Below are 12896 nucleotides of genomic sequence, written 5' to 3'. Positions count from 1 at the left end.
ATTCATCAGGCAGCAAGTGGACTGATTATAAGCAAGCATGAGAAGAAGAAGCAGAACAAGAACAAGAACAGAACACGAAGAACAAGAGAGGAAAAAGACTGAAACATGGACGGCAATATACACACACACACAAACTTTCCAGCACAGAAGTTCCAGAAGATGTGGATGTAATCTATATTGAAAGTGGATTTTTCTACAGAATTTTGCCAGTAACAACCCTTTTGTTGCCGTGGGTTCTTTTACGTGCGCTAAGTGCATGCATGCCGCACACGGGACCTCGGTTTATCGTCTCGTCCGAATGACTAGCGTCCAGACCACCACTCAAAGTCTAGTGGAGGGGGAGAAAACATCAGCGGCTGAGCTGCGATTCGAACCAGCGCGCTCAAATTCTCTCGCTTCCAAGGCGGACGCGTTACCTGTAGGCCATCTCTCCACATGGAGAGAGCCCATACATAGCCCTGGGTAGTTGTTGGGTGCGGTGGTCGAATGGTTAGAGCGATGGATTCTCGCCCGAGAGTCTTGAGTTCCATCCCCGGCGCAGCTGATGGATTAAGTAAGGGCGGGGATTTTTCCGATCTCAGGCAGGTCAACACACGTGCAGACCTGAAAGTTTCTTGACCCCCTTCGTGTGTGTACGCGCACGCAAAAGATCAAACACGCACGTTAAAGATCCTGTTCAATCCATATCAGCGTTATTTATTTTCATTCATTCTTTTTTTTTCTTTATCATTATTCATTCCTTTTCTACTTCGTTCTTCCATCCTCCATCATCTGTGGGCCTTTCCAAACACAATAGACCGAGCAACACACTAGACGCCACGTTCTTGGCATCAGAGATCTTTTCCCATCCCTCTTGCGGCCAGTCAGTGGCGGCTGTGTGTGTTTGTGTGTATGTGTGCTTTTGAGTGCGTTTGTGAATGCGCGAGAGTGAAACTGTACACAAGTGTCAGGAGAGATATGTGTACGTGTGTGTGTGTGTGTGTGTGTGTGTGTGTGTGTGTGTGTGAGGGGAGGTGGGAGTGCAGGGGGAGGTGGGGTAGAGGATGAGGTATGTGAGTGTATGCATGCCTACACTGTGGGAGCAACAGGATATTGGAACGTGTGTATATATATATATATATATATATATATATATATATATATATATATATATATATATATATATATATCTTTGTATGTACGTGTGTGGAGTTGGGGGTGGGAGATATGGGCGTATGTGTGTGTGCTTGTACAAGTAAGTGTTCATCTCTGTGAGTGTGTGTTTGTGTGTGTGTGTGTGTGCCGTGGAAGCTGCGATACGTAGACTAGAAATGAGTGTGTGGAGGAGGGGGTAGAGGAGGTGCAAGGTAATGTGTGTGTGTGTGTGTGTGTGTTGGAGCTCATGTACGTTTATATGTATTTGACTGTGCTTTCATATGTGCTTGTACAAGTAAGTGTTCATCTCTGTGAGTGTGTGTTTGTGTTTGTGTGTGTGTGTGTGCCGTGGAAGCTGCGATACTTAGACTAGAAATGAGTGTGTGGAGGAGGGGGGTAGAGGAGGTGCACGGTAATGCGTGTGTGTGTGTGTGTGTTGGAGCTCATGTACGTTTATATGTATTTGACTGTGCTTTCATATATGTGAAACTGCATGTCTGGTGCATTTCTGTTATGCATGTGTGGGTGTATGTGTGAATGTGTGTCTTCATTTTTTACATTTATTTGCTTATTTATCACCATTGTTGTCTTATTTATTTATTTATTTATGTTTTATTATTATCATTTTATTAGTATTACTAATATTATTACTACTACCTTTTTCTATATTATAATTATTATTTATTTATTTATTTATTTATGCAAGCTTATCTATTATTTATTCCCCCGTTTTTTGTTTTTTTTTGTTTTTGTTTTTTTTTGTTTTTTGTGTTGTTTTTTTTTGTGTGTGTGTGGTTGTGTGTGTGTGTGTGTGTGTTTTTTTTTTTTTTTTTTTTTTTTTTTTTTTTTTTTCCCCCAAGACCTGACTAAGCGCGTTGGGTTACGCTGCTGGTCAGGCATCTGCTTGGCAGATGTGGTGTAGCGTATATGGTTTTGTCCGAACGCAGTGACGCCTCCTTGAGCTACTGAAAACTGAAACTCTTCCATCCATTTGTCTTGTGTCGGGTGCTCTCTCAGACGGTGCACAGATTTGCAAAAGCAACTAGTCAGTCTAAGAAACATGCCACAGAAGTAAATTTTGAGCGCGCGTTGGGTTACGCTGCTCGTCGGGGCATCTGCTTAGCAAATGTGATGGAGCGTATATGGATTTGCCCGAACGCAGTGATGCCTCCTTAAAGTTATTGATACTGATGCTCTTCCCTCCACATAGTCTTCGAATTATTGATTCATATCTTTTATTTCTAATGATAACGTTTCAGGAAATTAGTTTCGTTATTTTCATCCATGTCCTCTGTCTGAGTGAAGACCAGACAACAGCATACGCATTTCATGACGTTCTTAAACCGCAAGAAGAAGAAAAAGAATTTCACTACTTTGGTTCAATAATAGAAGAAGAAGAAGAAGAACAACAACAACAACAACAACAACAACAACAACAACAATTACTTTCACACAAAGCGGTAACTTGGACCATGGGGGGAGTTCTGAGGTGGACTAGAGAAACTGATGAGTTTTACAAGCTCTGATGCCAACAGTGCCTTTTAATTAATGGAACTCAAGCAGAGCGGCGCTAGCGAACAGTTTCGATACAATCTTTCTGTATACAACAATAAAGAGAAGCAACTCTCTCCATTTAAAAAGGTAGACAACTTCAAGTCAATGCTGCTCGATAAGCTACCAATTCAGCTCGCAAACAGGTACAGTTCAGACTGCACACACACACACACACACACACACACACACACACACACACACACACACACACACACACACACACAGAACTCAGAACTCAGGACTCGGAGCTCTAAACCCAGAACTCAGAACTCAAATATGACTCGTAAGCCTTTTCACAAAGGATCTCATTAACTGTCTTTACGACTCACAAAACGCAAATAAAGTGGGGTTCAGGGGATTGCCTTCGTTAAAGACACAAAAGGACTAACTAGAATGTAGCGACTGTTCTTCGATTGTTATGATATTCTAGTATCCAATCAAACAGACCGACAGAGACAGACAGGCAGGAAGACAGAAAGACAGAAGAACAGACAAATAGGCAGGCGTGAAGGCAAGCTAAATAGATAGATAGATAGATAGATAGACAAACAGACAGACATACAGATAGATACATAGATATATAGATAGATAGATGAATAATCAAACATAGATACATATATACATACATACATACAGATAGATAGATAGATAGTAAAACAGACAGACAAACAGATAGATAAATAGATAGATAGATGAATAGTCAAACATACATACATACAGAGAGACAGACAGACAGACAGACAGATAGATAGATAGATAAATAGTTAAACAGATAGACAGACAGACAGATAGATAAATAGATAGACAGACAGATAGATAGATAGATGAATAGACATATAGATAGATAAATAGATAAATAGATAGATAGATGAATAGTCAGACACATAGATTAGATAGATAGATAGATAGATAGATAGATAAACCAGCCAAACAGCAAACCAGTGATGGTCCATTGGTTTGCTGCTTGGCTGGTTTATCTATCTATCTATCTATCTTACCGACAAATGGACAGAGCCCATACATAGCCCTACGCAAAGTTCGGATGGTGAGGAGACCCTGAAATGGACCTTTTTTTTTCCCACAGGAAACATCGACAATGAACATTGAAAGAACATTGTTGGGAACATTGACAAAGAATACTGAAGGAATACATTGTAAAAACTACTGACACCGATGAATACCGCTGGAGCACTGCAGACAAAAAGGACCACAAGTTATGCTGTCAGACAAAAAGAACAGCTTAAAAGGCCACGCGTCTAGCGACCTCCACCACTCCCCATACCCTCTCCCCCTCCCCTCCCCCTCCCCTCCCCTTCTCTTCTCAATCCATCTGTCTCTTTTTGACAGCAGATTAAGCTTTTCTCTTTCTTTCTTTCTTTCTTTTTTTTCTTTTTTTTTGTTTTGTTTGTGGTAGTGGGTGGGAGGATAGTGTGTGTGTGGGGGGGGGGGGGGAGTGAAATGTTATTTTCTTTCTCTGTTTTCATTGACATTGCTTTTTGTTGTTGTTGTTTTTTGTTGTTTGTTTGGTTGTTTGGTTGTTTTTTTGTTGTTGTTTTTTTTTGTTTTTTTTTGTTTTTTCATTTTGTTGTTCTTGTTCTTGTCCTTGCTGAGGTTTTGTATTGTTGGTATTCTTGTTACAAATAGTGATTTTTTTTGTTTTTTGTTTTTGTTTTTTGCCATTGCCACCTCCCCTGCCCCCATATTCCCTCTTCCTTCTCGAAGAGTATATTTCGTTGTGTGTCTACTGCATTGAATTGTATTACATTGAATTGTATTGCATTGCGTTGTATTGTATTGTATTGTATTGTACTGTATTGCATTACATTGTTCTTATTTTTATTTTCAGAGATGAAAAAAAAAAGTGTTCACCTGCCTCTCTGTCTCTCTGTCTCTCTCTCTCTCTCTCTTTCTCTCCCTCCCTCTCTCTCCCCAAATCTTTCTCTCTCTTTCTTCACAACTCTCTCTCTCTCTCTCTCTCTCTCTCTCTCTCTCTCTCCTCCCTTCACCGCTCTTTATCCCCCCCCCCCCCTACTCCCGTTCCCTCACTCTCAACCTCTCCTTCTCTCCCACCTGTCTGTCTCTCTCTCTCTCTCTCTCTCTCTCTCTCTCTCTCTTTCCTTCTCTGTATGACTGTCTGTCTCTGTATTCTCTCTTTCCTTTTGTCTCTCTCTCTCTCTCTCTCTCTCTCTCTCTCTCTCTCTCTCTCTCTCTCTCACTGATTTTTAAAGGAATTTCAGCAATATCCAGGACTTGGTACCGTATGTGATGTTAGATTTTGATAAGACATTTGAAATATACAACGAGATTCAGACTAGGTATTTCTAAGTTTTAGCGGTTCATCATTATCGATATAGAGCGCGTAATGACAGTGATCTGATTTGTCCATTATGCAAAAGATTCGACAGAAAATAACATGCACTTTGTTCTTTGTTGTCCAGCTTTGAGGAATATCCGAGAATCATTCATTAAGCCTAAATGTCATAGACAACCAAATATGTTTAAACTGAACCTATTAATGTTTTCAAACTCCTGTGAAATTGTTAGAAACCTTGCTTTGTATTTATATACAGCTTTCAAAGTCCGAGAAACCATTACGTCATGAGAATACTGATTCTTGTGCATTGTGTTTCGTAGCTAGGCTAGCTTTCATCTTAGAACTGGTATTATATCAAGTTTTCCATATATTTTGCATTGTGTTGTCTGCATTGTATTATGTTCACATACCCCTTCATAAGGGGCCTTGGCCTATATATGAATAAATATTATTGAGTCCCTCTCATTCTCTCTCTCTCTTTCTCTCACCAGCAAAGAACCAGATCGTCACCACAAGGATCATATCGTTTCGGCATTGACGGACTACAAAAGAAAAGACTGTCAGTATGAGGGTCTCCATTAGGCCACGCTTCAAAGATGACCCTGCAGTATTGCCGTAGCACTCTGCACTTTAAGCCTGTCACTTGAAACTGACATGTTATTGAACAATTCCTTTGAGGACTTGTGATCGATTAGTAGTATGTGGGGTTTTTTTCTGCCTCTGTCTGTCTGTCTGTATGTCTCTCTCTCTCTCTCTCTCTCTCTCTCTCTCTCTCTCTCTCTCTCTCTCTCTCACACACACACACACACACACACACACATATATATATATATATATATATATATATATATATATATATATACATGTAGAGAGAGAATTAGCTTGTGTGTGTGTGTGTGTGTGTGTGTGTGTGTGTGTGTGTGTGTGTGTGTGTGTGTGTGTGTGTGTGTGTGTGTGTGTGTGTGTGTTTTATGGAGTTTAAGTGAAATGCACTCCGTGCTTTTGAAAAACGCAGAAAGACTCTGCAAGCAACGAGAACTGGTGTCGCAAAATAACAACAACAACAACAACAACAACAATAATAATAATAATAATAATAATAATAATAATGACAAGAACAACAACAACGACAACAACAACAATAACAATAATAATAATAATAATGATAATAATAATAATAATAATATTATAATGACGACGACGACGACGACGACGACGACGACAACAACAACAATAACAAAAGATTGCAGGGAAAAAAACCCACTGTGGCAGTTTTGTTTTCAAACGAGAAAAACAGAGAAAGAGAGAGACAGAGACAGACAGACAGACAGAGACAGAGAAACGAGAGAGAGAGAGAGAGAGAGAGAGAGAGAGAGAGAGAGAGAGAGAGAGAGAAATGTATTTTGTTGTATATTTCTTGTATACTGGCATCCGATACTTTCGCTGTATTACTTTACTTCTCATTGTTAAATGTTGCCAACGGCACGATTTTACGTCGGGTCAACATCAAAGACAGAAACGTTACGTTATATGTAAGATCAGTGATCAGGTTGGCAAATCAACTTCATTTTCCAACAAACAAAAAATGTATTCTTAAACGCGCGTACTCATGCGCGCGCACCCAAGCACGCACGCACGCGTGCGCGCGCCCACACACACACACACACACACACACACACACACACACACACACACACACACACACACACACACACACACACATCGAGAGAGAGAGAGAGATAGGGGGAAATATCTTTTAATGGAACCACACGCACAAACAATGAAAGAGCAGATAAAGACACGCTAAAAAAAAAAAAAAAAAAAAGTGGGAAGTCAAAAGAAAAGAAAAGAAAACGGAGAAATGAAAGGAAGGAAGAAATGAAATGAAAGAATCCAAGAAAGAAAGAAAGAAAGAAAAAGAATGAATTTATATTTGTATTTTGTATTTGTATTTCTTTTTATCACAACAGATTTCTCTGTGTGAAATTCGGGCTGCTCTCCCCAGGGAGAGCGCGTCGCTACACTACAGCGCCACCCTTTTTTCTTTTCTTTTTTTCTTCTTTTTTTTTGTATTTTTTCCTGCGTGCAGTTTTATTTGTTTTTCCTATCGAAGTGGATTTTTCTCCAGAATTTTGCCAGGAACAACCCTTTAAGAAAGAAAGAAAGAAAGGGAGAAAGAAAGAGAGAAAGAAAAAAGAATGAATTTAAGAAAGAAAGAAAGAAAGAAAAAGGATGAATTTAAGAAAGAAAGACAGACAGACAGAAAGAAATGAAAGAAAAGCCAACAAGACAACAACAACAAAAGAAAAATCCCACGGCTTTGAACAGCCAGAATCAATGTTCAGTTCACGTAACTAAATTGAAAAACAACAACCAGAAACAAAAACAAAACAAAACAAACAACACAACAACAACAACAACAACAACAACAACAAAACCGTTGCACAAAATCTGCATTGCAGAAGAATCCTAGGTCCACAAATCCTAAGCTAACGACCCCAAAGGACACATAAGACCAGGAATAGACAGGACAAAAAGAACTGAAAGGATACGTCGAATCAGAACAGGCACCACTGAACACCACCGAGGTGACTCAGTAGCAGTGCAGGGTCTCCTCCGGTGTGTGGCCTCCTGGCGACCTAACATCGATGCTTCCCTGCGGACTGCCGACGCTGGAACTGTGACGGACGAACCCGGGTGTAGCCGTGTATGGGGGAATCTAAATGAGCGGTGTGTGAGTAATGCCACTGAAATGGTGCAGATGATGAGGCAGCAAAAAACAAACAAAAAAAAGGGGGGGGGGGGGGGGGGGGACTGAAAGGACTGGGTTGATTGTCTTCGCTGTTTCAGTGTCTGTTTGTCCTCTAAGGCAACTGCTTGTTAATGTTGTGAGAGACTGGTGTGTGTGAAAGTTACAGGCGCTTGTGTGTGCGTGGGGAGGGAGGGAGGGAGAAAGGGGGTGAGAGAAGGGGACAGGGGGAGGGGGCGGTGGGGCAGGGGGGGAGGGGGGATGTGTGTCTGTATGTGAGAGAGGGGCGGAGGGGGGGGATGTGTGTGTGTGTCGGGGGGGGGGGGTGGCGGAGAAGGAGGTGTGTGTGTGTGTGTGTGTGTGTGTGTGTGTGTGTGTGTGCTCGAAAACCATCATTATAAACACTTTAACCTACAACACACACACACACACACACACACACACACACACACACACACACACACACACACACACACACACACACACACACACACACAGTGTACTATTAGTAGTATGTCTTTATTGTTGTGAATTATTGTTCACTGTACCCCCTTCATGAGGGGCCATGGCCTTATTGAATCATCCGTATCCGTATCTCTGACTCTCTCTCTGTGTGTGTGTGTGTGTGTGTGTGTGTGTGTGTGTGTGTGTGTGTGTGTTCAGTAAATGTTCAACTACAAGCTGGGAGAGACAGACAGAGAGACAGAGAGAGAATCCCCCAAAAGAAGAAGAAGAAGAATATTCATAATCAGATTTCACAAACAGAAAGACCTCTCCTTGTATCTCCCCGTAACGGAGAAAGCCTTACTACACTCACTTACGTCTGGTGTTATGATAATTATTTCTTTGACAGAAACCATAGCTTCGAAAAGGACAGTAAAAATATCCATTAACGGCCACCACATTCATTGACTCTGGTCTACCATTTCTAGACAAAATACATAGGCCACCACATTCATTGACTCTGGTCTACCATTTCTAGACCAAATACATAGGTATAACACCCAGTGTTCGCCAGTGATCAGGGTTCGAGGCCCTGTTTCGGCATGGCGTTGTGTCCTTGGGGGGAAAAAAAGCACTTCACTCCGTTTTCTCTCGCTCCAGCCAAGTATAAAAGGGCAAGACCTGATCTCGGTTGGGGAAAGCTAACACTTGCTGCTGTATGCGCATGTCAGTAAGTGATCGGTATCAGGACAAGCCCGGCGCTTCATTTGTTGTTGTTGTTGTTGTTGTTGTTTTTTGTGGGAGTGTCTGGGTTTGTTCTAATGTACCTTTTATTTACCTGTGTGCAGGCTGAATCGGTAGCATGGGCGGCATTGACCTGAAGTTGTGTTACCTCGTGAATGGAGAGAGTGAGTTACCACACTTTACTGTTCGGCAGGAAAGGACTGAGTCCCACTTGTTTGTACCGACTGAGCTCTGCCACAACTGTCAGCGAACATTTCGTGCACTATTCAGCCATCTGCGCATTCACAGATAGATTCATGAGCATCCCCCCACAACACCACCACCCTCCCCCCATCCCCCAGCTGGATGACAACGATGGTCATCATCGATCTCGATAGACACACACCACCGACTGAGTCCTTCTTCTCTTCTTCTTCTTCTTCTTCGTTTGAGGGCTGCAACTCCCACGTTCACTCGTATGTACACGAGTCGGCTTTTACGTGTATGACCGTTTTTACCCCACCATGTAGGCACCCATACTCCGTTTTTCGGGGGGATGAATGCTGGGTATGTTCTTGTTTTCATAACCCACCGAACGCTGACATGGATTACAGGATCTTTAACGTGCTTATATGATCTTCTGCTTGCGTATACACACGAAGGGGGTTCAGGCACTAGCAGGTCTGCACATATGTTGACCTGGGAGATCGGTAAAATCTCCACCTTTTACCCACCAGGCGCCGTTACCGAGATTCGAACCTGGGACCCTCAGATTGAAAGTCCAACGCTTTAACAATTCGGCTGTTGCGCACATCGCCGACTGAGCCCGATATATAATGCCTCTATGCCCGTGAAAAGGTTGTGACACCTTTCATCACCTTTATCACCACCCCTCCAGCCTCCCACTACCCCCCCCACCCCATCCTCCCCACTCCCCGTCGCCCCCACCCTCGTCCTCTCCCTTTCTGTCTGGTTTGAATCCTGTGACAAAAATACCACTTCCACTCCATGCTGTACGTCTGTCTGTCCAGACACGTTAGAGCTGCGACCATCACACGGGGTGGCGAAGAGTTGTTCCCCTTTCTAACCTGGCCAACATGGTTGTCATTGAAGTCACACATTCACACCTGTGACTTGAGATGAATCCCGTTGGTTTGACATTGTCATGTGACTGCTTGTATTTTTGCTCTCAGAGTGCCTGGGAGATGAAGTGGAGTTGACGGCATAATCTTTTCTTTTTTTCTTCTTTTTTTTTAAGGGTATTGGGTTGGTTTCGGGGTTTTAGAAAAAAAAATCACATTACATTGAATCCATTCTTGAAAATAAAGTAATGATAATAATAATTATAATATTCATATAGCGCTGAATCTTGTGCAGAGACAAATCCAAGCGCTTTCACACCAGTCATTCACACGCATGCATAACTCAAAAACTGAAGAAACTAGGACAAGGAAGAGGTAGGGGAGAGAGGCTATCTTGGGAAGAGGTGGGTTTTAAGGCCAGACTTGAAAGAGCTGAGTGCGGAGACCTGACGAAGCGAAAGAGGCGGTTCATTCCAGTTGCAAGGTCCAGAGACAGAGAAAGAACGGCGTCCAACAGTGGAGTGTTTGAATCTGGGTATGCGTAAGCAGAGTGGATCCGAAGCTGATAGTAGAGAGCAAGATGGGGTGTAGAGGTGAAGGCAGCCACAAAGATAGGAAGGGGCAGATTTGTGAATACATTTATAACATGGAGTGCTGATCTTATACTTTATTCTGTGTGAGACAGGGAGCCAATGGAGATGTTGCAATATAGGAGTGATGTGCCCAGATCTTTTCTTTCTGAGGAAGAGTCGGGCAGCAGAGTTTTGTAAGTACGTCGCAGATCCGCTCACAGCCTGATAGGTTCCCATGTCCACAAAATTCAACTCAAGACTTAACGAATGGAATGTAACAGGGAGGAGGGGGGATATTCTTAATTGCTCTTTGATGTGTTTAGTTTAACTATTCTCAGGCGAGTGATCTTTATTATTTTTTTAATTAAGTTTATTGCTCTTAAATATGTAATATGTTTTGTGATATATCGTTGCAGTTTTATGGAATTTCTTTGAATATTCAAACAAATGCATATCTCTGAAGATTTTAATTCTATGCTGTGTTCACTGTATTGAATCTCTCTCTCTCTCTCTCTCTCTCTCTCTCTCTCTCTCTCTCTCTGTGTGTGTGTGTGTGTGTGTGTGTGTGTGTGTGTGTGTGTGTGTGTGTGTGTGTGTGTGACAGAGACAAAGACAGACAGAGAGAGAGAGAGAGAGACGGAGGCTGGGGCAACAGACACAAACAGTAACATCCTGTGCATTATTTTGAAAAAAAAAAAGAATTTGATTTTGGGGGCGGAGGGGGGAGTGTGGGGGCACTCGATCAGTCAATCCTGTCATAAACATATAATACTCCTTATTTCTAATGGAAAGACTTAATGACAGAAAGACAGGCGGAGACAGGGATACGCAAACGGAGACAGAGAGACGAGGGAGACAGAGACAGAAAGACACGAACAGGAAAGAGACTCAAAGGAGAAGGAGAGAACTGTCAGACTGAAATAGCAGAAAGACAGACAGACAGACAGACAGTCAGACAGACAAGCTGACGGACAGATAGTCACACACACACACACACACACACACACACACACACACACACACACACACAGAGAGAGAGAGAGAGAGAGAGAGAGAGAGAGAGAGAGAGAGAGAGAGAGAGAGAGAGAGAGATGGTGACACAGACAGAGAGCTTGACAGTGCTTTCCCGTCCAAGTGAACTCCATCGAGTTTACAATCCCTGCACATCCCCCAGTTTGAAAGCAGGAACTGTGAGTGTTGGATTGCCCCGACTTTAGCAACCCCCCACCCCCAACCCACTCTCCCACCCGCCACCCCCATACTCTCCATCACTGCGGCAAAGAAAAAAAAAACCCAAAAACAATGTGGGGTGGGAGGGGAGGTGTAGGGTTCAGGGAGGAAGAGGGAGGGAGGAAGGGAGGGACGGGGGAAAGAGCGTGCGCGGTGGGTAAATGACTGCTCAGAGTTTGGTAACGGCCATGCTTTAAGTGATGGCTTTCTTTTCTTTTCTTTTTTTCTTTTTTTTTCAGGTCAAGTAGGGTTCTGTGGCGGGTAGTGTAGGTGGATGTTGGAAAGGACTACAAAGCTGTTGCTCCTGGGTTTTGTTTTTTTTGCTGTTCTAATGGAGTCGCTTCCGCTGTAGCTTTTTCCTTCCCTTTCCACGTGCCACTCCCCGTCTCGTGCTTCACTTCACTTTCCACGTGCCACTCCCCGTCTCGTGCTTCACTTCACTTTCCACGTGCCACTCCCCGTCTCGTGCTCTCACTTCACTTTCCACGTGCCACTCCCCGTCTCGTGCTTCACTTCACTTTCCACGTGCCACTCCCCGTCTCCTGCTTCACTTTCCATGTGTCACTCCCCGTCTCCTGCTTCACTTCACTTTCCACGTGCCACTCCCCGTCTCCTGCTTCACTTTCCATGTGTCACTCCCCGTCTCCTGCTTCACTTCACTTTCCACGTGCCACTCCCCGTCTCCTGCTTCACTTCACTTTCCACGTGCCACTCCCCGTCTCGTGATTCACTTCACTTTCCACGTGCCACTCCCCGTCTCGTGATTCACTGACTTTCCACGTGCCACTCCTCGTCTCGTGCTTCACTTCACTTTCCACGCGCCACTCCCCGTCTCGTGCGTCACTTCACTCTCCACGTGCCACTCCCCGTCTCGTGCTTAACGTCACTTTCCACGTGCCACTCCCCGTCTCGTGCTTCACTTCACTTTCCACGTGCCACTCCCCGTCTCCTGCTTCACTTCACTTTCCACGTGCCACTCCCCGTCTCGTGCTTAACGTCACTTTCCACGTGCCACTCCCCGTCTCGTGCTTCACTTCACTTTCCACGTGCCACTCCCCGTCTCGTGCTTAACGTCACTTTCCACGTGCCACTCC

General features: G+C 43.4%; 1 protein-coding gene across 1 annotated transcript in view; it reads right to left on the bottom strand.

Moving 5' to 3' along the window:
- LOC143294605 (gastrin/cholecystokinin type B receptor-like) overlaps positions 1-12431 on the bottom strand; it is an 81055-nt gene extending 68624 nt beyond the window's left edge. The window contains exons 1-2 of the mRNA XM_076605981.1: positions 12321-12431; positions 9915-10006 (exon numbers count right to left, since the gene is read on the bottom strand). Coding sequence (XP_076462096.1) covers positions 9915-10006; positions 12321-12431 — 203 coding nt within the window. The remainder of the gene's footprint in view (positions 1-9914; positions 10007-12320) is intronic.
- Positions 12432-12896: the final 465 nt, after the last annotated feature.

This window comes from Babylonia areolata, chromosome 20 (assembly GCF_041734735.1).
Source record: "Babylonia areolata isolate BAREFJ2019XMU chromosome 20, ASM4173473v1, whole genome shotgun sequence".
Classification (NCBI taxonomy): Eukaryota; Metazoa; Mollusca; class Gastropoda; order Neogastropoda; family Buccinidae; genus Babylonia; species Babylonia areolata.
The sequence above is the reverse complement of the archived record's forward strand: the minus strand, read 5'-3'. Positions and strand labels throughout refer to the sequence as shown.